Genomic DNA, 26,315 nt, shown 5'->3' with positions numbered 1-26,315 from the left:
ACTGTGTGCAGGACAGGTAGATAGTGTGATATGGTATCTACTGCTCATCTCCGTGCTTTAACTAAGAGACCTTCTCTGCCATTACCACGGTGTTCTATTACTAAGATTGGATTATTACTTGTTGACATGACATTATTTATTTTATATCAAGAAGATAATAACTGATCCAGGAAGCATCTAGACTTTCTATAGAGAACAAGCAATTAAAAATATTCTTGGAGACTCTAGAACTTCCAAACACAGAATCTGGAGCACCTGAAGCAAAATCTAAAGCTTTTATTGCCAGTTACTTCTCTAGATGCTGATATGATAATTCTGCCGGTAAATGCTGTGCTCCAGAGTTGCTATATAAATGGAATGGGTAAGTAAAGCAATTTTGTAGTCTCTTGAGACAAAAATTTTGTGAAAATTTAGGATCTCCAGGGTTTTTTTCAGTTAGAAGGTAAGACTGGGGCTTGATCCAGTGGATCCTTTGATCCATTGCAGATTACTCGGAGGAAAAACAAATGTCAGCCCTGCACTGAAGGAATCAGCCAGAAATAATTTCACTGCTCATGCCACTATGACCCCCAATTTTTTCTTTTGTTACAGGATCACTGAATCTGGGTTGGTTGTGCTTTCCTTTTAATCTGTTTCTGACCTCTCTCTCTCAGATACTCAGAAAACTAGTTTGTATATGGGTGGAGGCATAACATAGCTGTGTTTGAGGGCTGGAACCTGCAATGCTTTTTGCTTCCTGAGTCTGTAAGTGAGCTCAGTGATTCCCCACAACTATCCCAAATGAAGGGCAGCTATTATGGTCATCAGCCTCAGCAAGGTTCCCCACAATGTGCTGTAACATTAATAAGTTCTACTCCTGGGTTATTTTCAGTGCCACTGACACAATGGTGGGTTAATATATTAATCTTATGGGAGCCCAGAGGGAAATGAGATAGGGGATGAGAAAAGCCTCTGCAAATACAACAAGATGTTGATTCCCACTAGTAAAGGTCTTTTGGGTAATAGTATTAGAAACTGTAATATCCTCCCTGCCAAAATAAAACAGTTTTCTTGTTTTCAACCGATGTGAACAGCTGATGTAGCTCGGAGAGCTCCTCTAACTAGCACCAGCTTGTAGGCCAGAGAGTGGTCTGCTCAGAGATATTCAAGATTGCTGCAAAATGTAGGGTGCTTGTTTTTGACAATGTGAAAGGAGCTAGGAGATACAGTGCTGTGTGAAATCCAGTAGTGATAAAGTAAGGTTTCAAGAGCCATGCAAATATTGTCACCTTTGTAAAGCAGCCTTCAAGACAAGCAAGCATCAGTCAACAAACAGCCAGCTGTTAACTCCACACTGTGGGCTCCCTGGCAAACATGATTACTTGTTTCAGTTTTAGAAATTTCCTTCAGTGGTGTCATTTCAAGGGGAATCACAGAGGGAATGTGAGTGGTCCTTTCCTTTTCTAACACTCCTAATTAAAGAATGACTGTAGCTTCTAGTACTTGGGGGAAGATTTATCGCTTTCTCAGAAGAGGAGTATTGCAACGTTTTCCCTATTCACACACCTTCTGTTATCTTAGAAAATATGGATGTTCCCATTCTCCAGTGGTGTTGGGTATTTCTCTGTAGATCTTCAGACCTTCCAGGTTAGTCACGGCCCTTTAGGCACTTGCGTTGGCTTCTCCCATAGCCAGCACTTGTGCAAGGGGGCAGTTTGAGGTGGTCTTTCTCTGATACGTTTGTGTCTTCCCCAACCTCTGTTTGCAGTCTGCACCCTAAAGTGCATGCTTCTCAGAGCAGCTGTCTGTTCATGAATGAAATAATATATGGTGCACACATCGTATGTCTTCTGACATCCCAAATCTGCCTGCCAGTCATGCAACCAAGTCGCCCCAACAGCTCTCAGAGGCTGCGGCTGCTGAAATGTCCCCAGCCTTTCTCAGTGTGGTGTTATCTTCGACTCTTTCTTCTCTTCCTACCTGCCAATTTCCTTGAAATATCTATGAATTTTTATGTTGAGACTGTTCCCAGCCAAGGTTTATCAGACCCCATTGCTTAAGGTCAAAACATCTGGGGATAGGAAAGGCAGGGAAGAGAGGCTGGTGCCCAGAGCAAGGGACAGAGAGCAGGTTTATTGACTGGGCTTCCTCCCCTTAGGAGATCAGGAGACTACTGCTTCTCTGGAGTGTGCACTTAGCAGTTAGATCACATAAAAAATTCAGATAAGACTTACAGTCTAAGGGAAAGACAGTGTTACTTTTCTATTGGGCAAAAGAAATGGACACAATACTTTGAGAAAAGGATGCAAATCTAATGAGACGCAAGCTTTTACTCATGTTTCTCTTGTGAGGCGTGTAATACTAATAGGCAGCGTTCAAATTTTCCACAGAACTTTTTCAGGAAAAAAGTTTCAGTTATTAGTAACCAGTGCATAATTTCTAGACATCTGTTAAATTTTTCCCAGTTTAGTTTGTTGAAAACGGTAAATGTCACACTGCCCAAGGTGAGGAGAGGGTGAGGATTTTTCCTTTGAAAGTCAATTCTTCCTTAAAACTTATTTCCAGTATGTTAAGAACATTAGCTATTTAATCATATTTCTTCATGTTGTGAATAATTTAAAGGGAATTCAGGTTTTGTAATCATATAGAAAAGAATCTTGAATTCTGTTGTTCTGCAGTTTAACAGTATTTAAGGTCAGTGCTTGGAAAGTAAACATTTCAATGGCCAGATTATTATAAAAATGCTTTTGGTCTGCCTTGAAAGGCAGTTTATTTAATGCTCTTTTGAATCTAAGAAATGCTTATTTAGTAAGACATACTTTCAACTGATTTAAGTGAAAATATGGAGCTAACATACAAAGTAGTCATGAATTAGGGATTGCTTTCCAACTGTGCAGAAAAGAAATGTTGTTAGTTAAGGGGCTATTCTTTCTGTGCTAAGACAAACCCAAATATTACTGTATTTTCACTTCCTTTAGTCCACCCTTTATGAAGCGAACCTATTTTGCATGATAATGTATGATTAAATTTTTAATTTTTTCCCAGTATACCCTGCTGGCACCAATATGGAGAAACCTCCAGAAGGAACCCAGCAGAAATAGCTTGTTTGCTGTGATTTGCTAAACTCGCCTTCTGTAGTAAAGAAGTGTAGATTGCAGGGATAATTCAGATATTGAAGAGGTCCTCCTATTAGAAAGCACTTGTGCAGGTTTCCCAGTTTCTGCAGTTTCTCTTTGCTGACGATCCAGCCCTTCACCTGCCCCCAAAATTGACTTGGAAATTGTTATATCTTTTGTGATACATTAAAGATCCATTATGGAAAAAATGGAAAAAAATAGGTAAAGTTAACGGCTTTTGTTGTCCATCCCTGACATGTCTGTGTTTGCTCCGTCAGCGGCAGTTGCCTTCCTTCGACTGCAGTGCAACCTATTTTCCTTGGTGAATATCACTGCAGCTTGTTTTCAACAGGGTTGAAATCAGTGGCACGATGGTACAGAGAGCGTGCTGAAAAGCTTCACTGTGTACTTTTAAAATGCATGGTAGTTATTACTGTTTAGGATGGAAGGAAATGACAGAATAGAGCAAAGCAACTATAGCACATTAGTCATAGTTACACTCCTTCATTACTGCTTCAAATTGAAAAATGCCAACCACTGCACAGCTCACTGAAGTAAGTTCAGAGAGAACTGCACACATTCAAAGGTCAGAAAAAGGAAAATTATAAACCATATTGTTTTACTGCCTTCACATAATGATTTATTTTTTCTTTGTCTTACTTTCAAAGTTGAAAAGATAGAGAGATTGTGCTAGGGAATGAAATTTTAGAAATTAAATTTACTTGCAATGCAACAGCTTTTTTTATTTTAGTGGAAAGCTTGTCAAGCAGGGCTGTATTTATAGGCATCCTTTGGGAACTGTGCCTCACAAGGTGAGATCTGAGAAGCTTTGGAGGCTGATTTCTGGATATAAGGCAGGATAATTTAGCAGGATAGTGGGAGTATTTGCCTCTCCTAGCTGCCTAATTTAATTTACCATTTTTTAAAATTAGCTATAAAACACTTTCATTTAATGTTTTATATGATTTCTATGTTGTGGGATGTCATTACTTTGCACACTTGGAACCCTCCTGATTCTTTCTATTCTAACAAATAATGTGTTACAAAATTCCACTCTCCAAAAATTGGTCTGACTTCTTGGACTCTGTGAATGTTTTTTCTTTCTTTTTTTCTTGTGCACATTCTATTGTGTGACTGCATGCTCTGGGACTGCATCTGCTTAAGCAACATGAAACCTATATATGACTGTGCTAAGAATATTAATGAGCTAAACATTCATTTGTTGATTTGTTTTGTTTTTTAAGTTAGGTTCTTCTGGTGCAAATGTTTTTGTACAAACTTCATAGCTAATGGGTCTCAATGCAATTTTGTCTGAAATCAACAGATTTCTGTTTGTGCATATGAAAACAGACAAATATAAAATAGACATAAAATGTCTTCCCTATTTCTGGTTGAGGCTCGTGTAATAATCATAACTGTGGCATGGTCTTGACTTCCACTGATCTGACTGATGCAAAAATGGAAGATTAATGCATGTTCACTCCTTGACAATATCCCCGTTGGATACAGAATAAAATAGCAATAATTGTTAATTCAGGGAAAATAACATAGACACAAACGGTGTAGGCACTTTGAGAGCTTCCTGTTCAAAACCAGTTGGATATGTCTTTATAAGGCACTTGTCATTCCTGTAAGTGTGCTAGATTTTTAAATGAATAGCTTTAATCATATTTTTAGTGTAGCTAATTAATGAAGCCTCCATTATTTGAAAACTCTTAGGTGGATTTACCTCAACTGTGCCCTGGATTTTTCAGCTAGGCCCTTTCAGACCTGAATGCAAGACTAGGACTTTTTCATTTGGCAATGAAAAGCTGCACACTCTGTGGAGACGCAGCTTGTTTATGGAGAACAGGGTTTGTTTAAGTTTAATGTTGTCAGAAAAAACTACTGTTGTTTACCAGTCTTACCTCATTTAATATTTTTTGAGGATAAGGTACAAAACTGAGAGAAAAAACCTATTCTAGCATGATACGATTTATTAGCAATATGAATTGAGTAGCAGTGTTCTTTTTATGTAATGCAGTTAGTCACTGATAAAATAAGAGATGGCAATGCACAAATACGATGTAGTCTGTTTGCGGGGTTTTTAGCAGAAAACAAAGTCAAGCCAGTTGTCTTTGCAAAGTAGAAATATATAGTGAAAATTTTTCATAGAGTTTCTTGACTAGTTTTTATTTTAAAATACTATGTTAGGAGAAGGTATAGAGGACCCCTTAGGATCAAAACCCCAGAAAAACTGAAATGAGAGGAAAAGGAAGCAAGCATGCATTTCATACCTTCAGTTAAGAGCATGAAGCCTATGAATTTTATAACAACATGCTCTGATTTTTGAGACAACTTTAATTCCTCATGTAATTTATTCAGCACTGAATTTTAATCAGTACACAGTTTGTTGATTCTTATTGTGTAAATTCGTAAAAATAACAAGTAGTTGTGTGCTGCATGGTAAAAGGACAGTATTTTGGTGGATCAATAATGAAGGATTCAGTGATCCTTAGTTAATCCCTAGATATCGATTCTGTGATCTAAATTCATTTTAAGTTGATTTTTCTCAGGCTGTACTAGAGTGCTGTCCTCTGAAATCTTGGTTGTACACCTCATTTGTTATATTAATATGTATTCGCATTAAGGCTATGTCAAATGAATCAAGCAATTTAAGTGACATTTGATTGCTGAGGTAGTTGTTTGGCTTGGGGTGGTTATTATTTCCTTCTAATCATAATAATGAATTTGCTATGAAGCTTCATCTTTTTATGGTTCAAACAAGGTATAGAGCTTCCAAGAGTTATGTTGCAATTTCTTGTTGCCAGTGTCTGTCAACCATAAATAATTGTGACTGTCTTGATTTTTTTTTACACATCTAGATAGGTTGCCCAGTGGAGCAGAGAATACCAATTTAACACTATTTAGGACAGTATTGTGAAGTATGTCTTGAGCTATGAATTATCGCTCAGGAGATGCCAGTGGGAAGCTAAGTTCAAAAAGGATGTTCATAAGAATGTGTATTTCTTAAATACAGTTTCTGTGTACTGAGCAGTTGGGTACAAAATTAAAAGGTTGCATTTCTTTGTGGGCTTTTAACAGAGCAGACGTTTATCCATATGTGAGTTTGTTAGATCCTGAGTTCCTTCTAACGTTTGCCTGAAAGCAATTAAGTAAGAATGAAATAGTTTAAAAAAATTAAGTATAGGATCCCAAAATGTGGAATAATCAAACTGGTTTTTATAATGGGAAAAATACTGACTCGGATTAAAGCCAAAACTGATTAAGTTTGGGGGAATCTGGAAGAAGGTTGGACACTGACTTCCAGAAAACTTGTGCACTTTACAAATTGTGGGTCTCTGACATGTCTTGAAATGGGCCCTTAAGTTATACAAGTCCTTCTCAAAATAGCTTTCAAGGTCATAGTTGCCTCACAACGCTGCTATAGTCAAGTATGCTGAAGCCAAAAGCTTTAATTCCTAACGGTGAGTTACCAGTTACCCTAAGTTACCTGTACCATGAGTACAGTTGAATTAATGCTCTCTTTAGGTCCTTAGAAGAGGCAATAAAAAAAAAAAAAAAGAAGGATTTTGCTTTACATGCCTTTAAGATATTATATAATTGGATTTCATTAATTTGTAATGCCCTGAGGCATAGTAGGTACCTTATGGAGCAGATAAGAAAACTCACTTCTTCATCCTTGCTATCCACAGTGAGTCTACATCTTGATTACGATGCTGGAACAAGAATGGCAGCAAACGTAGTTATGGGGGTAACAGTGAGGCTGGAGGTGACAGTTGCAGCCATAGGTATGCAGGTTGGTCCTGATCCAGCACTAGCATTAAGTGGATATGGTTTACCCCACCATTTGAGTGGATTTTAATAAAACCATGTAGAGATTCTTGTCCATGCGTGTTTAAAACCATCAGACTTTTCTTTATGGGCAGTATCTATGATAGGGATTTTGAGCAGCACCTCAAGACTAATTGACTGGTAAAGGGATACAAAGTGCCTACTTCAGAAACTTACCCATTTGAAGCTATTTAAAATTTGGCCTCTGTAAGTTTTATTTTGCTTATTTAGTCAATTGAAACAGACAGCCACCTGCACCGAAAATAGCTGGAATTTTTTCTTGGAGACATTACATTTACAGAATTTATCAGTCTAGTTTATGTTGCTGCTGTTACAGTTAGTGAAGTGTTAGGTACATACGAGGAAATAGGTTACTTAGATATACCTTTGGAATGTGAAACGTACTATTTAAAAATAGTTTGTCTCATTTATATTTTACATGATAGCCACAGTATCATTATTCAGATTGGACTGTCTTGCTTCAGGGAGATATTATGAACATCTGAGCTGTTGTTTGTTATATGCATATAATTTATACTCCCATCTTGTGTCACATTATCTGCTTGATCATGTAAAGTCACCAGATTTCAAGAACTATTTAAGATATTCTCTTTCCTGCCCCTAAAATCAGTAGATGCAGTTGCCTAGAGTGAATCTATCACTGTCTGTTGTTTATCTGCTGCTTGGAGCCTGAAGCTGTGCTATGCGTTAGTTGAAAAAGCTCCATAGGACCTGACCTGAAACTCAGGCAATTCATTGAAAGCCTTTCCAGTGACTTTGGAGAAAGCTCAGAAAATACTAAGCATGGTGGAAAATAACCAAATTTGGGAAAAAAAAAACCAAACCAAAACAAAACAAACCACACCCCAAAACCCAAACTCCCATAGTCAAGCACTAACTAGAAAGCTCAGTCTGGGATACCAGAATCCAGCAGAAGTTAAGAAACTGATGCTTATGTATATGGACATGGATTCCACTGTTGGGAAATGAAAGTGTGGTAAGAGAAATCAAATGGTCTGGGGCAGTCAGGAAAGCCACAGCAGTCTAAGACATAACTTTTTGTTCACCGTTGCCCACTAGACATCTGCTAAGCATTGCTTGTTTAGTCTGATTGAAGAAAACCTTGGAATGATATTTGGCTATGTATTTTCATATATGTGTAAATATAATGAAAAAAAAAATTAATTGCTTTTTGTCCCACTTCCCGCTTTTGTGTAGTCATTCGCTGGCTCTTTGAAGTCAGCCTTGAGACCCAATACTCCTACTAGGGAAGTATAGTAAGCTACAGGTTATTATTGTTGAAAGAGAACCACAAAAAGTGAAGTGAAATTAAATTTCATGGAGATTGGTTCTAGAAATTCAGCATCTTAGGCTATAAGTTCAAATCAGTCTCATGTGTTATCAGTTTGCATTCTGTTGGTTCAGTTAAGTTTTCACCAAATTTGTTTTTGAAAAGGGAATAAAGAAAAATGTTTAGATAATTGGTGTCTCATCTTGAGAAACCCACGTCTGAGCCTGTGAGAGAAAATGCGATGTCGCATGTTCTTGACTGGAAGAGCATAGTGTTTACTTTAGTTCTGGATCTGATGTCTTGGCATAAAAAGAACTCACTATCATGCCAAGGAGAACAGTAATGAAATGAATTGCCTTTCAAATCACGTCTGGTTTTGAAGAGATGGAGATCACACTCTGTTTTTAGATGTTGTGCAGACCTCTAATACTCTGGCAGTGTCACTGTCTCACCAAGTAGATTTTTTTGTAAATTCTCTGAACCTACTCAAATCCATTACTAAAATATCTCGCTTTGCTTTCACACCTGAAGCCAAACATCCTTCAACGTTTCATGAAGTTACAGATGATTGAGCCTAGAGTGCATTTTCTCAGTCACCAGAGGCAATTTTGTGCTGGCTTCAAGAGGAATAGGGAACAAGGCATGTTCAGGGACACCTGCCTGTCAGTGTGTATGTTATGGGAGGATATCTATCTGTTCTGCTCTACTCATTGCAGACTCTAACAACGTTTGAATCCCAAATGTTCCTGGCAGGTGTTAATGTTGCGCTGTTCTGGTTTTTTTTAATCCCACTAACTCTTCACTGTGTAAAATCCTAGACCATTTAATAGTTTCAACATTTAGTTGTGGACTTTACGTTGGATTTTAGAGATTCTGCCTCACTTCTAGTTTACAAGCAATGGTGCACAGTGGTGAGATGGGATGTGGCAGCTCTGAACCTCTCTCTGGGGAAGGAGGAATGCTGTTCCTACTCAAAGGTTGGATTTGCAGGTGGTGAAGCAATGAGGAACTTAGGGTCTGATTGCTGATGTTTGCATGATGAGCAGAAGACAGGGATGCTGATTGCTGATGCTGATCCACCTGGCTCTCCTGCACCTGCACAAGAGCACTGGATTGAGCAATTTTTAATGACTCACTGACAGTTGTTGCTTCACTGGGGCAGCAGCACATTATTTAGTAGGTTCCACTCTTCATTCTGCTGCACAGGAAGGTATTTAGGGTGCTCAGTGTTTTCCATAGCAATGAAGGGTCACTAAGATTCTTACTACATTCTGGTATCTGAAATGTAGCTCCCGGTTGAGCCAGTTAGTGGAAAGAGCTTCCTTTACTGCCTGGTATGGCTGTGCACATGCTGCATTTGGGTATAGTTCTTCAGTTTTCCTTTCTGGGTAGTAAAGAAGTTTAAAAATGTAGGCAGCAGAAGACCAAGAAGGTGATTCTACAAATCCCCCAGACTTACTGCGTGACATGCACGTCCCATGCCTGAAGCTGCCTTTGACTCTCACTCACTTTGCTGACCAATATTTGTAGCCATGTTTATTCTATCCATCCCAGCTTGCCATTCAGTGTGACTAAGCTCCTTGAATCCTAAGGTAGGATTTACTACTGCAGTCCCAATTTAAGCTTGTGAAACCTCTCCTTTTGGGGGCCACTTTTGTCTGGGCATCTTTTACCATGCACAGAGGAACAGCAGGCAGAATAGATGTAATCTGAGGACACATCAGCTCTTTAGTGCAAAATGCACGTATACGAGAGCTAGGACAAACGTGCTGCATGGCAACACATTGTATTTACGTACAACATATGTATTTATATGTACATATGTATAAGCACAACATAATGTATTTAGCATTAGTATGCTCATCATCACCAAGAAGACACGAAAGTGTTTCTGGTGGCTGGGCAGGAGGGAGGGAAAGTGTTGACCTCCGCCGTCTCTTGGAAAAGGCTCATCCTCAGTCTTGCTGAGTTGCCACCTTCTGCTTTTTTGCCCCCCCCCCCCCCCCCCTTTTTTTTTTCTCTTATAGTTTTATGTATTTTCATGTCAGTATTTTTCGGTTGAGTAGCTAATGATTATCAACTCAATAATTGCACTTTGGTCTTTTTACTCATCTTGTGGGGCTATAGCTTATGGTTTCTATCCCGGCTCAGCCACAGTTATCTCAGTAAAGCTGGACCACTCAGGTTGCTCAGCGGTGTTGCACCAAACTAGTCCTTGGGCCACAGGTATTTGAAATCCAGCCCTAGGTTACATCTTTGGCTGAAAGAAATATCTGGGTAGTTAGCTGTCTGGCTGGGTGTGTCCTGTGCTCCTTCTGTCCTTGGGCAGAGCACCTTTCTGTCATGTCATTAAAATATCTCCAAGAAATTGAGATTCTGTTCTCAAGTGTTTGGTTCCTTATTCTGGAATAACCAAAACTACCTGGAAATGAGACAGTGTTGAGAAGGCTGGAGATGGCTGTGCAGAGTCCAAGCATCAGTGGAAGGTGCACAAAGGCTGGGTGAGAGCGGAATTAGAAAGGCTTAAGCAAAACCAGCAGCTTTGCTTGTGGTCGACCTGTCTAACTTCTCACTTTCTTTCTTTGTGAAATGGGTTTACTAATATATATTACAGAGTAGACAGTGAGGATTATGTGATTAATGTTTTGCATGGTATTTTGTGAATGCAAAGTGCCATCTATCTTCTAGATGAAGCTGTTAGGAGCAATATATAAACCTGAAGAGTAAAGATGCTGTTACAAATTTGGTATTAGCTCTCATCTTAACATTTTAATTAAAAAAAAGTAAACTTGGCTGTATATAGATTTGTCTTGTCTTCTGACAACAGTATTTAAAAAGCACAGATCTTTCTACCATGTCATGCTGCAAATTGTTTATGTTAAAATATGGGGTTCCAATCATGTAACATCTGGCTTCATTACGTTTTTCAGTCTTTCCATCGAGTTTGTATTTTTATTTTAAAATGTGAAAACTATTGCCCTCAATATAAAAATTTTGACATTTTATTTTGGGGGAGCTTTAATTTTTGACTATTCAAGGTGAATTTCTAAAACAAGTGGTGAATTTCTAAAATTTCCCCTAAAGCAAAATTTCATTTTTCAACCCTCTCCAATTCTTTGAAACATTTAGATAATTGTGACGCCAGAACTATCCTGTCTCCCTGTGGCTGACAGTTGTGTCTGTGCATGTAGGTAGAGCAGGTCCATGAGGACTGCTTTCCAAGAGGCAAGGTGCACCACTCTCAGTGTTGCTCAGCGTCAAGCAAGCCAACTGGCGCTGGAAGCAGGTTCTTGTTTATGTGCTGGCCATAAGATATTTTAAAACCAAAACAACTGAAGCCTCCTTTGTAACAGAGTGAAGGACATTCCATAAACAAATAACGGCTCATTTTTGTACACTAAGACCTAGGGAACTAGAAGCTTATTCTATGGTTATTGGATGTATTTCCTGGGTGTTATGGATATCACCAATGTGTAATTCTACTCTTGAGTACTTTCACAAAGTTCTATTTGTTCACAAATATTCCACTTACTCTGTAGGTAGATTTCTTTATACTTAAGCAGCTACTTTTAGTATTTGTATTGAAGAAAAGAAACCTTCAGAGTAATTCCATTGGGCTTGAAGATTCATAATCAGTGTGGAATATTACCACTGTGCATTATTAACCAGGTTTCTCATTGCCTTTTCTGGTTAGAGGATTTGGTTTTAAAATACTCTTTTCCATCTAGACACTTATGTCTAGAAGAGTGTTTGACAGGATTTGGTTTTTTTTTTTTTTTTGTGCTAAGGAAGGGTAAAGTGACAAGGAGATGCACACTAGAGGTGTCAGTTCATAGCATCCTGAACCTGGAATTGCTAATAAAGTCTCTTCTGTGCCTCATAGATGATATGCCAGTGCATTTCAGCTTCAAGAGGATAGAAGTACAAAGCAGTCAAGGGTACCTTCCTTATCACATAAGAAGAGAGGTTAAAAATACAAAAGAATGAGACTGTAATTCTGAATGGGAGTGTTCTATTATTCATAAAGTATTTTGTTTCTGTAGAGAATCATATTATGATATGACATTCAGACCTTATTACTCTCTTTGTTACTGTTGTGCTATGCAGCTGTTCCACATTAGGGGGCTTCTCCTCCATTTGCTTTGCAGAACAATCCCTTTTTAGTATTTATTTATATCCTTAGGGTGTGGTAAGAGAAGAAAACTTGTGCTTTCTTGGATTTTTGGCTATTTTAAAAAAATATTCATTGTTTTTTGCTGAGTCACTTAACAATGTGATTGGAGATAAGAAATTAGTGCCAGAATTGAAGTACAAAAGTCGTAGTAAAAGATATATAAAGAAAAAAAATATTTGCCTTCAGAGTGCTTATGTGCTATGCATTTATAGCACTCTTCATATGTTGTTATACCATTCTGCATTTTAATTGTGACACTTCAGGAGTAATATGAATGTTTTCCACAGCTCATTTGTATGCAGTGTAATAATTCTTACTATCTCTTCTGAACTGGTATCTCTTCGTGGGGCTTGTGTTCCAAATGGGGCACAGAAATTGCCTCTGTTATATGATGGCAATTGTAGCTTCCAATTGGTAAGGATAGTTTTTCTGCAGAAAATTCCATTTTCCGTTTTGTCTTAAGAATATTTGTTTCTCCTCAATCTGATACCGTGATTACCCACTGTATACCTGAGTAGAAATTTGGATAAATGCTTCTGAGCTATAGTGCACTGCAAATCAGCACAAAAAGTAGATAATAATCTATGGAGATGACTGATTAGATTCACTTAACAGTCCTTAAGGGGAAAAACCATATCTGAAATTTTTCTTTGTAGTGCCTATATCAGCAATTGTAGCAGTGCTAGATCCAACAAACCTGCTATTTAATGCTAGGTAGGAAACAAGACCACACTGCAAGTCTGTTAGTAGCACTGGTGAATGAAAAATAATTAGTCTTAGACATTATTTCCTTCCCTGGAAAGGCAAATGCGACTCTCTCCACATTGCATCATCTTAACAAATTCCCTATGAAGGGTCAAAGGCTGTAATGCCTGTGATTGAGCAAAGACTGGCACAGGAGGAAATAGTAGCTTCAGATTCTTCATACCACTTAGTTTTTTTGCAGAGAAAGCTTCATTTACGGTCCAACCAGTAAACTATTTGGATAAAGCAGAGCAAATCATGCATAAATGCATGATTGTGGGTACAAAGTTGTGTATATGATAGAAATAGGAAGTAATAAAAAAGGCAGTCAAGATGCTGTAAAACACAGAGCTCCTACAAGTCCTCTCTTACATATGCAAACACATAGATTATCTGTCCTAAACCCAGAGATTTTGTCACATAAGCTAACAACTGTGATCTCTATGTGACATTAAATAGCCAATATTTACAGTTTATCAGGAAGGGGGTGCATTCTTACACATGGGTTTCAAGCTTGTAAATGGCACAGCCCGTGTAATTGGCAGGTTTCAAGAGAAAGAATTTTCACGCTATACTGCAAAAGTCTAATGTTTGAAATGAAAAAGTAACTTTGTGAGCAGGTGAGAAGTGAGGTAGGAAATACAGCGTGCATTTTGGCATGGGCACTTGCACTTTTAAGTACTGCAGGTTTGTGGGGTTTTTTAATGTTCATGAGTGTTTACAGGATCAAAGTCTAAACTAGTACAGGAAGAGAAATACGCAATTTTCCGAGTCCTTATGATCTCTTTTAATAGCTCTCATCCCTGATGAGTGCAGGGATTTACATAACAGAGACAAATATACAAGAATCTCTGAATAAGAGCACAATATCCCCAGTCTCCAGCCCTGTGAGATCTCCATTTCAAAATAATAGATGCTAGACAAAACAAGATTTTACTGCATGCGGTGGGGCCACAAGACCCTTGTTGTTTGCCACAATGTTTAATTTGTTTCTTTCCATCTCCTTGGCTGATAATTGGAATACTCAACCTATGACTTTTAATAAGCTGCCAGTCCCAAGGTTAATAATAGACTGAAGTTCTGTAGACACTTTAACTTCTTGTATTTGGAATAAATAGTCTTCAATAGAAAATGTAGATCAAGACCTCAGAAATCAAATTGACTAATTTTAGAAAGAAAGGAGAGCAACAGAGACTGTTATTTACAATTACTGTTTCTCTTTGCACATTTTATCTCTGTTTCTTTTTGTTAGATAAATGCCTATGCAGACAGATACATTTATCAATCTAGACATGTATGTGGTTCCTACAAATATATCTGCCATTCGGCTTGCTTGCTTGTGCTCTCTCTCTCCCCTAAGCTTTATATCCTGGTGATTCAAAATGTAGCTAGGCATCAATGGTAACATTGTAACTTTAACATTTTGGGGGTTTTAAATGTAATTATTTTCTAAAATTAAAATTATGGTCTGTGACAAAAAAACTGGGAAGAAAATCGCAGCCTGTTTCAAAATTTCATGAAACTTTAAATGATGACCCAAGTTCTCAATACTTTGGTGTAAATCAGAAGCTAAGACTTATAGAAATGTGTTGTGGGAAGGATAGGAACAGAAAGAAAGCCTGTTAGTGTTGTTACTAGTCCACTCTTGCATGAAAATGTTTGAACAGGAATTATAAATTAGGAAATTAAAATGTTGCAAGATTATTTCGTACTCAAGCAAAAGCCAGCCATGATTTTTTTTTCTTTTCAATTATTACATTTAACATGTAGCTTACATTCCTGAACTTTTACAGAGTTGACCATTAATAAACTGACTATTAATAAGACTCAGAAGGCTGTCTGATTTCCAGAAGACTAGAGCAAATCTAATGTGCCACTATTTAAAAATTGTAAATTTGACTTCTATAACAAAATAACAGAGCAATTGATTTAATTAATAATGATGAAGAAATGAAAAGCAGATAATGCTTATCACTGTAAGTTTGCAGCTAATGGTTCGTATGAGACTGGCTGGGTAGACTTCTTAAATTTGATTCCAAGTTGTGCTGGTAAAGCTGATCATACTGGTGTAAGATTTCCATGTACCCTTCAACTTGGTATCACTTGTCACTTTTAGTATTTTTATCAGTGGTCAGGATGAAAGCACTGGACTGTTAATATTCAACTTTGCAGATGTTGTAAACCAGAGTGAGACAAGTAACAGAGAGGATAGCTTGCTAACACTGAGCAACCTGGACACAACACCTAATCTAAGTGTTAGAAATTAGGACCTCCTCCCAGAATTGGTACTGCCTCTCTAGCTCAAACTATGTACTTGGCTGCTCATGTGGTACACTAGACTGTAACTCAGCACAAGTTCCTGACACTGCCACCATTTTTTGCTTTCTGCTTTCCTCTGTTGCCCCACTACAGTTTGCAGAAGACAGGAATTGATGGCTTTGCCACTCGCCTGGAGTCTGTCAGGTCTGGATCTGCGGGTCTTTAAAAGCCAGAGGCAGATTTTCCTTCCAAAAGCAGTCCTAGTGATGAAGCCAGGAACCAGGCTGAGTACCCTTATAACCATGCATTTTCTGGGGTAAGCTGAAATCTTTGTTCTGTTCTTGAAGGAAACTTAACTATATCACCCCCGTGCATGCACACACCTTGTAGTTACCCAGCCCTTTATTTCACATGGGTCAGCCCTAGTCCCTGGCAGTCATCTAGACTGAAAAGCAGCAGATAATTCCAGGAGGCAATTTATCCTGGTTACCTGAGACAGCTGCCATAGGACAGGAAAATTGCATTCTAGAGAAGTCTTTCTCTTTCCCCTAAGGACAGGTTTAAACTAGATTTAAACACATTTAAACTACCCTAATATTTAGATGACTAAAGTTAGGTGAAGTGAGCCCAAGGTATAGCAAGAAATGAGTGGGGGATTTTATGACTCTCATGCTATCATATTTAAGGCCCAGGGATAATTTTCCCTTGGCTCACCCCACAGCATCTCTTGGATTCAAGAACAGAAGAAATTTTTCTTTTTTAGTGTCTTGAGAACTTTTGTCTGCAGGAAACTGCCTAGGCTGGTTACTACATTTTTAAACAATTGCTCTCAGTTCCTTCCCCTGCCCTCACTAATAGAAATAGGTTTGCCATTCCAAGTGCTGCTAGGCAAGACTTGCAGTAGCTCTTGACCATCTCACTGACTGCGAGAACAACATTATCTGAGAATCTACATTGCCCAAATCCTTAGATGCCCATAACAATTCCTAAAGAATATTACTCAACAGGGACGTCTAAAGAAGACATAAAAGATAGTTTGCTTACTCCTAAAGTTGTGTGTTGCTTTCAAGTAGTGTCTAAAATTCACTGACAGGTAACAGGTTTTAGGATTAACTATTGGAACCCTGAAGAAATGGCAAAGAAACCTGTTTTTATTCTAATCATGGTTAGGCACCTGGCTACTTGAAATGCCTGCCCACATACATGCGGCTTTACTCCAGAGTAACTGCTAGTCGTGGTAGAGGTATTGCACATGTTTATGTGTTTGTATCATCAGAATCACAGTGAGTATGATCCAAATAAAGAAATAACTAAGAAGGTTTTGATGGGGAACTGTGCTTGCAAGTTAAAATTTTCTCTCTGTTCTGATCCCCATGCAATTTATTCTAAAGTCATTATGTAAAGAAACAGCAGGCTTTCCATCAGAAAGGTGACTGTGAGGAGCATTCATTGCAGTAGCAGGAAGAGTAGTGACACCAAGGGTATTTGCCTGCCCTCCTCTTTTCCTCCCATGGAGAGCAGGAGCAAGCATGCCTATGACTGGTTCCTACCTTACACCACTTCAAAGAAGATTCTTCGAATGTCTCTTACACAAGTCTTCTGTAGAAAGTTAAATATGCAGATAAAAGTTAACTGAGTGCACTGTGTAACACAGGATACTGGACTCTGGTGTTTATTCTCTAAACCCAGAAGCCCCTGGGAAGTAGCAGCTGATGCAAGTGGAGCACTGGCAGCCAAACCAGAAAAGCCCTGACCACTCTTACGGGCAGCGTTGGGCCATGCTGGATGGATGCACGGCCTCTGGCGTGGCAGGCTTTGGGGAACTCCTGACTGCTGCCCTTTTGTTAACAGTCTTCAGAGCCTCTCTGAATGGGACAGTTTAGAGTCTTGCAAGATGGCACTGTGGAGTGGTGTTTTAATTCCTTTTGTCGTCAACTTTCTGCCAGTCTCACATGAGCTGCGTTTCTTGCATCAGTGGGGAGCTGCAAGGATGAACTGCTGTTGTGGGACAGCAAGTGACCTCTACTTCTGTGTAACAGGAAAAGAGCAAGGAGGGAGAGGGTGATTCACAGGTTTGCAAATCAAAGGCTGTGGCAAAATGGAGACTCAGTAACCCTACATATGGAGGGTGGGGTGTCCGCAGCAGCATGTGGGGGGTTTCAAAACCTCATTGCTAAACAGTAAGTTTCTTTTCTTGAACACAAGCTAAGTCCCTTCTATTCACTGAGGATGGATAGTGCGTGCTTGCACAGCTACTGCAGATCAGCTGGTATGTGCTAGCTTTGTACCCCCAGCAGTCATTCCAGCCATATGAGATTGTAATTACTTGCTGTTTGTATGTTACAGAATTCAAATAATGAGCAAATATTGTATGGGTCAGGCTATAAGCTTTTTTTAAAAATCGTGTTTAGTCAGTCCTTGATGCTCGGTAGTCAGGCAATCCAAGTAGCAGTCAGGCAGAGAGGTGGCAAGTTATGCTGCCCTAGAGCCATGTAGACTTATGTGAAAATGTCCTACTTATGCAAATGGATCATAAAAAAGGACAGAGTCTGGCCTCCGGCACATTTAATAGCATTCTTAGACTTTGCCAGGCAAGTGTTGCTTCCTGCCTCATGCTTTTGATAGATGGAAAGTTACTGCTAATGCATTTTTAACTCTGAGTATTGTAGTGAAAATGTCACTGACTGAAATGCATTCTCTCTTCCACACATGTTGGCTCCCTTAACATGTCAAATGCCGCTAAGTAGATAAAAGGTGTGTCTGCAATGAGATGAATCTACTTGTATCGTCCTGCTTATGGACTCCGTTCTTTTAGTGTCTAGCATTTCTGGTACCAAGTGATCCATCATGATGCAGATCCTGAGTTGTGCCAGAGCTCAGCTTGGCTCTTTGAGGGCCAGAGGCAACAAAGATTAAAGTTTGAAAACAACATGACTCCAGGCTGTGGTGCTTTGGCTCTCCAGACTTTTCCAAATTACACAGTGCAACAGTGAACCTGTCCGGACTTGGGGATGGCTCGGCAACAGCACAGTAATGCACGTACCCAGCAGCAGCCTTTAGATAGACCTCTACTGCCTGGGGAACACTCTGAGCTTCCTGCGGCGCTGCCCAGCGTGGGTTAGAGCTGCGTCTGTGACACCAGCAGCGTGGCCATGGGACCGCTTAGCCACATCAGTGCCACATTGTATGGCGGAATTTGGGCAGGTGTTCAGGGCAAGCACCCCTCTCCACTCCCGTGCCGGAGGTTTGTGTGGCCTCCCAGGGCCCCGTGTGCTCAGGGAGCTTGAGCTGTCATCTGTTTGCTCCCCGTCGAGCTCAAGCTGGGTGTGAGCGAGTGCCTGTGATCCATGTCTGTGTGCTTTCCTCTGTGTTGCGTGTGCTCTGCTAGGTGTGCCTGACTTTATAAAAACGTGGGCCTTGTTATTCAAAGTAAACAGATGTGCTTCTAAATGCATTTCCTATTAAAGATCTCCATGGGGATTATTTAAGAACCTACCCATCAAAGCCCTGTTTACCTCCTTTCTTGGGCAAATGTTACAGTTGATTTTTCTGCATACCAACCATGTGGTGTATTTTCTGCAGTCTGCCCTTTTTCTGCTTAAGTCCTCACTTGTGTATCACTTATGAAAATGTTTCATTTATGAAAATAAGGCCCTCGCATCCCTGGTTTAGGGCAGACATTGTTCTGCAGACATTCCCGGATCCGCAGCACTACCTGCTTTTGATTTAGCTGGAGCAGAGCCTGTCTAATCTACTGGGTTCTGCTGTCACGCAGGGGCCTTGTGAGGAGCAACTGTGGGGAAAGAAGGCGGCTGATGTGTAAATATTCAAACTTAAGCATTCACTGAAGCATTTTCTTGACTCAGAGCCCTCAAATCTCGGAATATGTGATCTGTATGCTGAAGCTGTGCCAACCAAATATTTACTATTACTCTGCTGCTTCTCAGAAAATGTAGAGAATTCACACATATTACAAAAAGTCGCATTTTTGGAACAGTCGTCACTGAAAGACATGCTCTATTAGTAAAGTGGTATGTTTTGCACTGTTATAATTAGGGTTCAGCTCAGAGAACATTTTCAGTAGCCTCATGTTGTTTGAATATTCACTTATGAAGAATATTCTGAGCTAAACTCAGCTTTAATATGAACTTTCATGAAAACACACTTCAAGATGTCACTATTTTAAAGTTAAAATAATTTGCCTTTCTAGTTACTGATTTCAAATATCTTCCCTTCTGCTCTTCTAGCATCCTTTGTTTAGGCATAAAATGCAGAGTGACATATTTCTGGCAATATTACCTGATGTAAATAGCTAAACTTTGGTACTGATTTGCTTTCTTGCACTCTTAAAATGAGTCCACATGGATAGAGTTTACATTGCAAACACTACTGGGTTTTTCAGTCATCTACAGCCTGTTTTGCTGAGTTAAATTATGACAGATTTTTAGCACAGTTTCCTTAGGAAGTGGCATTTATATGCTTGTGCTATATATCTCTGTTTTGAACATGTGTTTTATTTCTTCTCCTTCTGTGTTCCTATCCCCTGTCTGCCCTGCATGGTTTTCGAGCAGGGACTAGTTCTTACTTCGTCTGTGTAGGACCTAGCACCTTGCCTCTAGTTTTGCTTTTGGAGCCTGAAGGGATTGGTATTTTATAGTGCAGATAAAAAAATAACTAATGTGGATAACGAACCATCTTGTGCACCTTCAAACCAAGGGAAAAACTGGATTCAGATCCAAGCATCCCCTGAAGCCTGCCCATGCTTTGAACCTGTTAACCAACTTTGACAGGGAAGTGGTCTGAAGTGGTGAGAAGGGAAGGGAGATATTATGTTCTCAGAGGTTCCCTGGTAACTGGATGGAGATGTTTGGGTGCAGGAGGCAGGCTCCGACTGTCCTCCCTCATTTCCCCTGTTCTTCTGAGGTCTTGAAGCCACAGCAATAGTGTGGACCAGCACAGAGGAGAATCGAGTCAGTGTTTGCAACCTCCTGCACAGCAAACGCCAACAGTCATGGAAATGCAATGCAGAGGAACCAGCCTGCTCCTGTTCAAGTCCTGCTCAAATTTGCTAATAGACCAAATTGGGGGGAATTCTTTCTCACTGTGAGGACAAAGATAATTTTAGTAATCTTTAAAGCAAGTCCTTGTTTCCTTGGCATGTAATTCCACAATAATTGGTACTTTGGAGGAGGGTCTAACCTTTAAGTGAAACCGAGCCTGTAGTAATTTTTAGGAGCAGTGCATACCCACTGAATTGTGAAAAATACAGGGATTACTATATAGGTCTTAAACCTTAGGGAAACACTTTGGAGTTGTATAGGGAGCTTAATCTAATCTAAAGGGTGAGCATGGTTCTAAATGTATTTTCTAGTGAGCTCTGTACTCCTAGAAGAGTAGAGAAAATTGCTTGACCAGCTAATGGGATTAGCCAACCACATTCAAAGGGTTACAGTCCACTCTGGAGTAGCTAATCGAGTAAGATGGATATTTCTAATATTCATTGCTTTAATTTTTATGTTTTATTAAGTATGAAAGGCTCAATGGCTGCTTGGAAGAGAGCTGGAAGGTCTCCTGAGGAAGGGGTTGTTTAGGGTATAATAAACTAGAAAGAGAGGGAAAAGAGGCAGTGAAATAAATGTCTTGAGAGCTTCTACCATGCTAGGGGTGTTTGTGCATGTACACATATTACTCAACTAGACGATAGTATCTTACCACGATGGTGTCATCAAAGGAGGAGGCAACTGTGACTTAAGAAGCTAGAATAAAAGATTATGGAAATAGTAGTTGTTATTGGAATTATCTCAAAATAAAACTGCTTTTCCCTATTTGCAACTGTTGTAGTGCTTGGAAGAAGATGCCAAGTACACAAACTGAGTCTTCTAGCATATGATTCCAGCAGTGTTAGGAGTAGCAGGCTGGTCTTCCCTGCCCCTTCTTCCTGTCCACCATGTCTTCTCTATGACCTTTGTGTCTGAACAAAGTGGAGGTGTAAGTCTGTCTCTGTGTTCTCATTGCCTCTGCATGAGTGTCGGCTCACAGTGTAGGTGATGGTGTCAATATTTCTCTGCAGGGCATGGGACTGAGATTGTCAAGCTGCCTAGATTGTATGGAACCAGCTAAAGACTGGTCCTGACTCAGCCAGACTGTATGACAGTCATTGATATCAGACTGATATCAAGTCCTGAGCTGTCAGACCTCCAGTCTGAATTATTTTAAGTCTTTTTACAGTTCAGTAAGCTGTCACGGTTAACACCCATTTGTACAGGACCAGCTGTAAGTGGAGAGAAGAAATCCCTATATACAAAATGTTTCTCTGTCCTGACAGCAGTACCCGAGGGGAATCAACCTTACCCACGTGTGCGGTGGGGATGGCCAGAGCTGTGGAAGTCATGGCAGGCCTGCAGGGCAAGAGGACTTCCTTGCAATTAGCTGTCTCTGTGCCTTCCCAAAGCTTTTGGGTAGGAAAACACCTGTGGCTGACTGAGCCAGAGCGCTGTGCATGCACTGAGGCACTTCTCGCTCAGTGCTGAACAAGGAAGGCTCCCCATGAGGGAGAGGGCAGATAAAAATGTACATTTGGTAACATCTCCAATGGAACATTATCCAACTAAGAATCAAAACAAGCATGCTACAAGCCTTAGGAAAAAAGAAAACAGTTTTGAACAAAATGCGTAAGATACTGTTAGCCATAAAGGCATAAATTGTCACCCAGATAATGAACAATAGAAGTTTCCAAAGATAGTGGGGAATTAACCCCATTAACCTGAAAGGGGCAAAAAAAAGCTCATGTGTCAATAAATATTTACTCTCCTTCTGGTATTTGAAAGTGTTCTTATTTGCACAGCCAATTGAAAGCTTTTCTATGGGGATTTTGTAGAAGTAATATTAATATTAACTTTGTGTCTTTGTTGCTTTATTTTATTTCTTTGAAACAAGTAGTAAATTCACCATTGCAAAATTGGGATTTTTTTTTTTTCAGTTGTAAAATTTATCTCAGCTCATTTGTCATGAAAATTTGCCCCTTAGGACTAGTTTGAACAGTATCCCAGGTGTTTAATGTTGTTCACCTAATGAAGGCACAACTCATGAAAACAACTATTGAACTGTGGTACACTTCATGAATACTGAGGAGGCATTCAAATTTAAAATGCATGTAGTAGTAACTGGGTCTATAAACTGCTGCTCCTGAAACCTCAATGCTCTATGCATATTTCTCCATATGAACATTTTTCACTTGCATGTTTTTCTATTTTCAAAGACAGTTTGTATGTCTCCATTTAGCTTCATCAAGCCGGAGAGAGTACAGTTATAATTAGTTTGGCCATGGAGGGTTTGGCAGATTTTTTGTGAAATACTCTAGTTCATAACATGCCTTACTAGTCACATTTCTGTCCTCTTAAATAAGAGGAGATGGATCATAGTGGGATGCAAATAATGTAGGAGAAGAGGTAAAGAGCAGAGAAAGAAGGCTTTTATATCCAGGTGTTGGGGCCTGCTGCACATTACACATTGTTAAAAGAGCACATTATATGAAGATGAGGCATGAATATGGGTGGATTAGGAGAAACGTACTGAAATGTGTCAAAAAGCAGATTTTTTTAAAAAGAAAAAAAAGCCTGACCCAGCTGCACCCCTGAGAGCGGAAGGAAACCAAATCAAGGGATCTGCCTAGACACCGAGCACTGTGCTGTCAGCCCATCCCTGCAGGAACAGCTTCTGCCCAGGCAGAAGAGCAGTAGGATCTCCTGCACAAATGGGCTGTCGAGATGCTCCAGCAAAGCTGGAGGGTCTGGAAAGAGAGTCTGCCTGGTGCGCATACCCGAAAGATGTCTTGGGGAGAAGCTGCTGTTGAAATGAGATGTCACCCTTACTACAGGAGAGCTGCAGCTCTGTCACTCAGCCTAAAAAAGCAGTATGTATTCTGAGTTACTGAAATGAAATAGATGTGGTTGTCTGCCACCCTGATGACAAACCCACTTTTTTTTTTTTTTTCCCCAAGCTTCATTTTGCAATGCCTGGCCCACAGGCGGGGAGGGGAGGGGGAGGGGGGCGGGATTCTGCTCTCCTCACTGAGCTGATGTTGCTTAGCTCTGCTAAAAACACATATCAGCATTTGCCAGACGCAAATCATTGTTCTTGACAGATTATGCAACTTGGATTATAAAAATCCAACATTTTTCTCTTTCCTCTCTGTCTGAAATTTAAACCAGAAATTTGCAACTTGCCAACATAGTGGGAAGCATTAGTGTTCTCATTTGATTCTCAGAATTGTTAAAATTAAGCATGTTTGCAAATTTAGTCTGGCCAGAAAATAAGAGTTCTGTTCTGGGAAAAAATGGTTGATGTCCTGCTATTTGTTGTTACTGAAATGGCTGTTGAATTTCTCATTAAAAATCACTGTGAGCATGTAACACATCACAGAATAGTCAGGATACTCATAACAGGAGACAGATCTCTGTGCAGAATTACCATGCTTCAAATGAATGCTCAAATCCCCATATTGTTGCCTGATCTTTAGACTCTGGAATCTTTTGTAATTATTATTTTTAATTTTTTTAAAAACAGGAATTGTCTTGTAACCCTGAAAAATCTTTTTTTCGTATAGCAATATTGCCTGTGAATAAACACTAACTACAGAAGAAAAATAAAAAAGAATGCCAGATAGCTCTACTTTTCAACTTTTGCTATATCCCAAAATAGCTCCAGACCTCATTCTGTTCTGAGATCTGCAGTGCACATCTCTGCTCCGATACGCTGCTCTCTCTGTATGTCCTGTATTTTTAGTGAAATCCATGGTGAGTTCAGAGTACGTGGGACTGCAGAATCGTCGATCTTCCTTGCTGACCTGAGACAAGGTGGTATTTTTTCTGTTTGAAATGGACACGCTGCTGCGATATTAAAAAATGACTGTGAAAAATTTCATTCTTTTGCAGTCTGGTAGTCAGTGTTTTGCATTTAGCCCTTTTTATTTCCACCTGAAGAGCAAAGATGAACTCCTGATGGTGGATTTTTTTTTTTTTTTTTAATTTTTGGTTTTCTATTGAGGCCACCATGTATGAACACTGTAGATGCAATACATTGCGTCACCCCTGCCATGATCCTTGTGGCTGAGATGCAAGCAGATTTTTATTTAAGGAGTCCAAACTACCAGATTTTAGATCCTTTGGGCCGCTGTAAGGGTTTTGTGCCATGTGTTGCAATGGTGAAATGTGAAATGGAGTGTTGGTGAAGAAGTCTTACTTGGAGATCAAATTTCTTACCTGTTGTGCTTGAAAGTCAGACACTTAACATCATTTTAATGCAGGTTTTTGTGTCTGAATTAATATAATAAATGTCAGTATTGAATAGCATAAGGTCACATTTTACTACTTTGACCAGAAGTGTAATCTTCCGAGATTCGGTTTTATTACTATTATAACAGTCATACTGGATAAGGTCACCAATATTTCTTTCAATATGAAGAAATATATGAAAGCATAGTTTATACCAACTTTATTCTCTGCAATGTGGATTTGTGCTATGAGGTGTATTGACAAAGGTCTACCTTGGATATATTTGCATGTAACTCCAGAGCTGGTGTAATAGTGTGTTGGTTATGCTCATTAGGGCCTTAGTCATTGCAAACAAATGAACCTTTGAGGTTTGTACTCTACTACTTCTAAAGGAAAAGGGCATTTTCTTCAGCAGTGTAGATATTTAGTCTAAAAGGCGCAGCTATACACAGCACAGCATGATGAAAATGATCTAGCTTTTGCATACATACACTTTGGTTGAACAACAGTCACCAGCAGTGCCAGATTTCAAAGGTAAATACATCAAGCATATGTATCAAAACCTGTGTGCACCCTGTCTGCTTATAAACAGATAGACTGCACCGATCTTTAAAGCTGAAGTAATTGGACACCTACCTGCATATTTACATTGCCTGACATGGTGTTACAACTGCCTTTTTTTGTGGCTTCCAAACTGCATTTGTAAAAGAGGCAATAGATACCCTTGATTTTTCTTTTGAGTGAGGGGCTGTGCTCCATGTGAGGCCATCTCTGTTGCCCTCTGTTGAAACTCTAGCACTAATGATTTTCTTCTGGTTGGGATTTCTCCTCGTTTGTTTTATAAAGAATTCTTTATGAATTTTTATTATGTGAGGATGAAATGCTACTCAACTTATTAACTTGTATACCTTACTTCCTTAGAGAAAAGTCTCCAGTTTTTGTGAAAAAAATACAGGGATTAAAAGGTTTTGCAACATCCAGTGCTGTACTAAATTATGTAAGGCAAAAATATTAAATAATAATATACACCTTATTGCACACAGCCTGTTTGGGGATTATATGGAGTAGGATGGATGGATCCCAGGGTCCTTTCCTCTCTACTTTTTTGTTGGGCATTTTTACACATTCTTTTTGCTAAAAAAGTTGTTATCTTGGAAAACTTTTTTGCTTTTTTTCATCTCAAGGGTTAGCATTTCTGTATATTAAAACTGTTTTGTAAAGCTGAAGTCCCCAAACTGTTTCTGCTTTGTGCAGGTTTGTGTGCAAAACAAACAATATCAGTGAGCCATTCCCACCGTCAGACAAGATCTTTAGCTGTTGCAGAAAATTTGTGTGCCCATGCCAAAGAAACGGGGTTTCAAATCTTGCTTCACAGCTCTAGAGGGGCTTGTTCTGTGCGTGCATCTATTTCTGTACTTAAAGATATGTAATGTAGTATGTTAGATTTTTTGATTGCATTTTCCCAGTGCCATGATTTGAGCTGTGAGATGGCCCCCGAGCACTGGGAGGATGCACTAGGGCACCGGTAGGGCATAACACACGAAGTGAGGGCTGCGTTCCTGCCTTGCTGCATCCTCCTGCCTGCAGCGGAGCTGGTGTGTGCTGCTGGCCGCCCGTGCCTCCGCTCCTGGGACACGGCCTCCTCC

General features: G+C 39.6%; 1 protein-coding gene across 8 annotated transcripts in view; it reads left to right on the top strand.

Moving 5' to 3' along the window:
• FHIT (fragile histidine triad diadenosine triphosphatase) overlaps positions 1-26,315 on the top strand; it is a 620,171-nt gene that overhangs the window by 428,015 nt on the left and 165,841 nt on the right. For 3 of the 8 annotated variants that reach the window (XR_012624678.1, XM_074835872.1, XM_074835873.1), the window contains exon 1: positions 15,566-15,685. The exons of 4 other annotated variants lie outside the window; for them this stretch is intronic. Coding sequence is in view for 3 of the 4 variants with exons in the window: in XM_074835872.1 (XP_074691973.1) it covers positions 15,571-15,685 (115 nt within the window). In the remaining variant the exon portion in view is untranslated. Of the gene's footprint in view, positions 1-15,565; positions 15,686-23,211; positions 23,314-26,315 lie in introns of those variants that run through there. One more of the 8 variants, XM_074835879.1, reaches the window with a different exon arrangement.

Source organism: Strix aluco, chromosome 11 (genome assembly GCF_031877795.1).
Source record: "Strix aluco isolate bStrAlu1 chromosome 11, bStrAlu1.hap1, whole genome shotgun sequence".
Lineage (NCBI taxonomy): Eukaryota > Metazoa > Chordata > Aves > Strigiformes > Strigidae > Strix > Strix aluco.
This window is presented reverse-complemented; position numbering and strand designations above follow the sequence as displayed.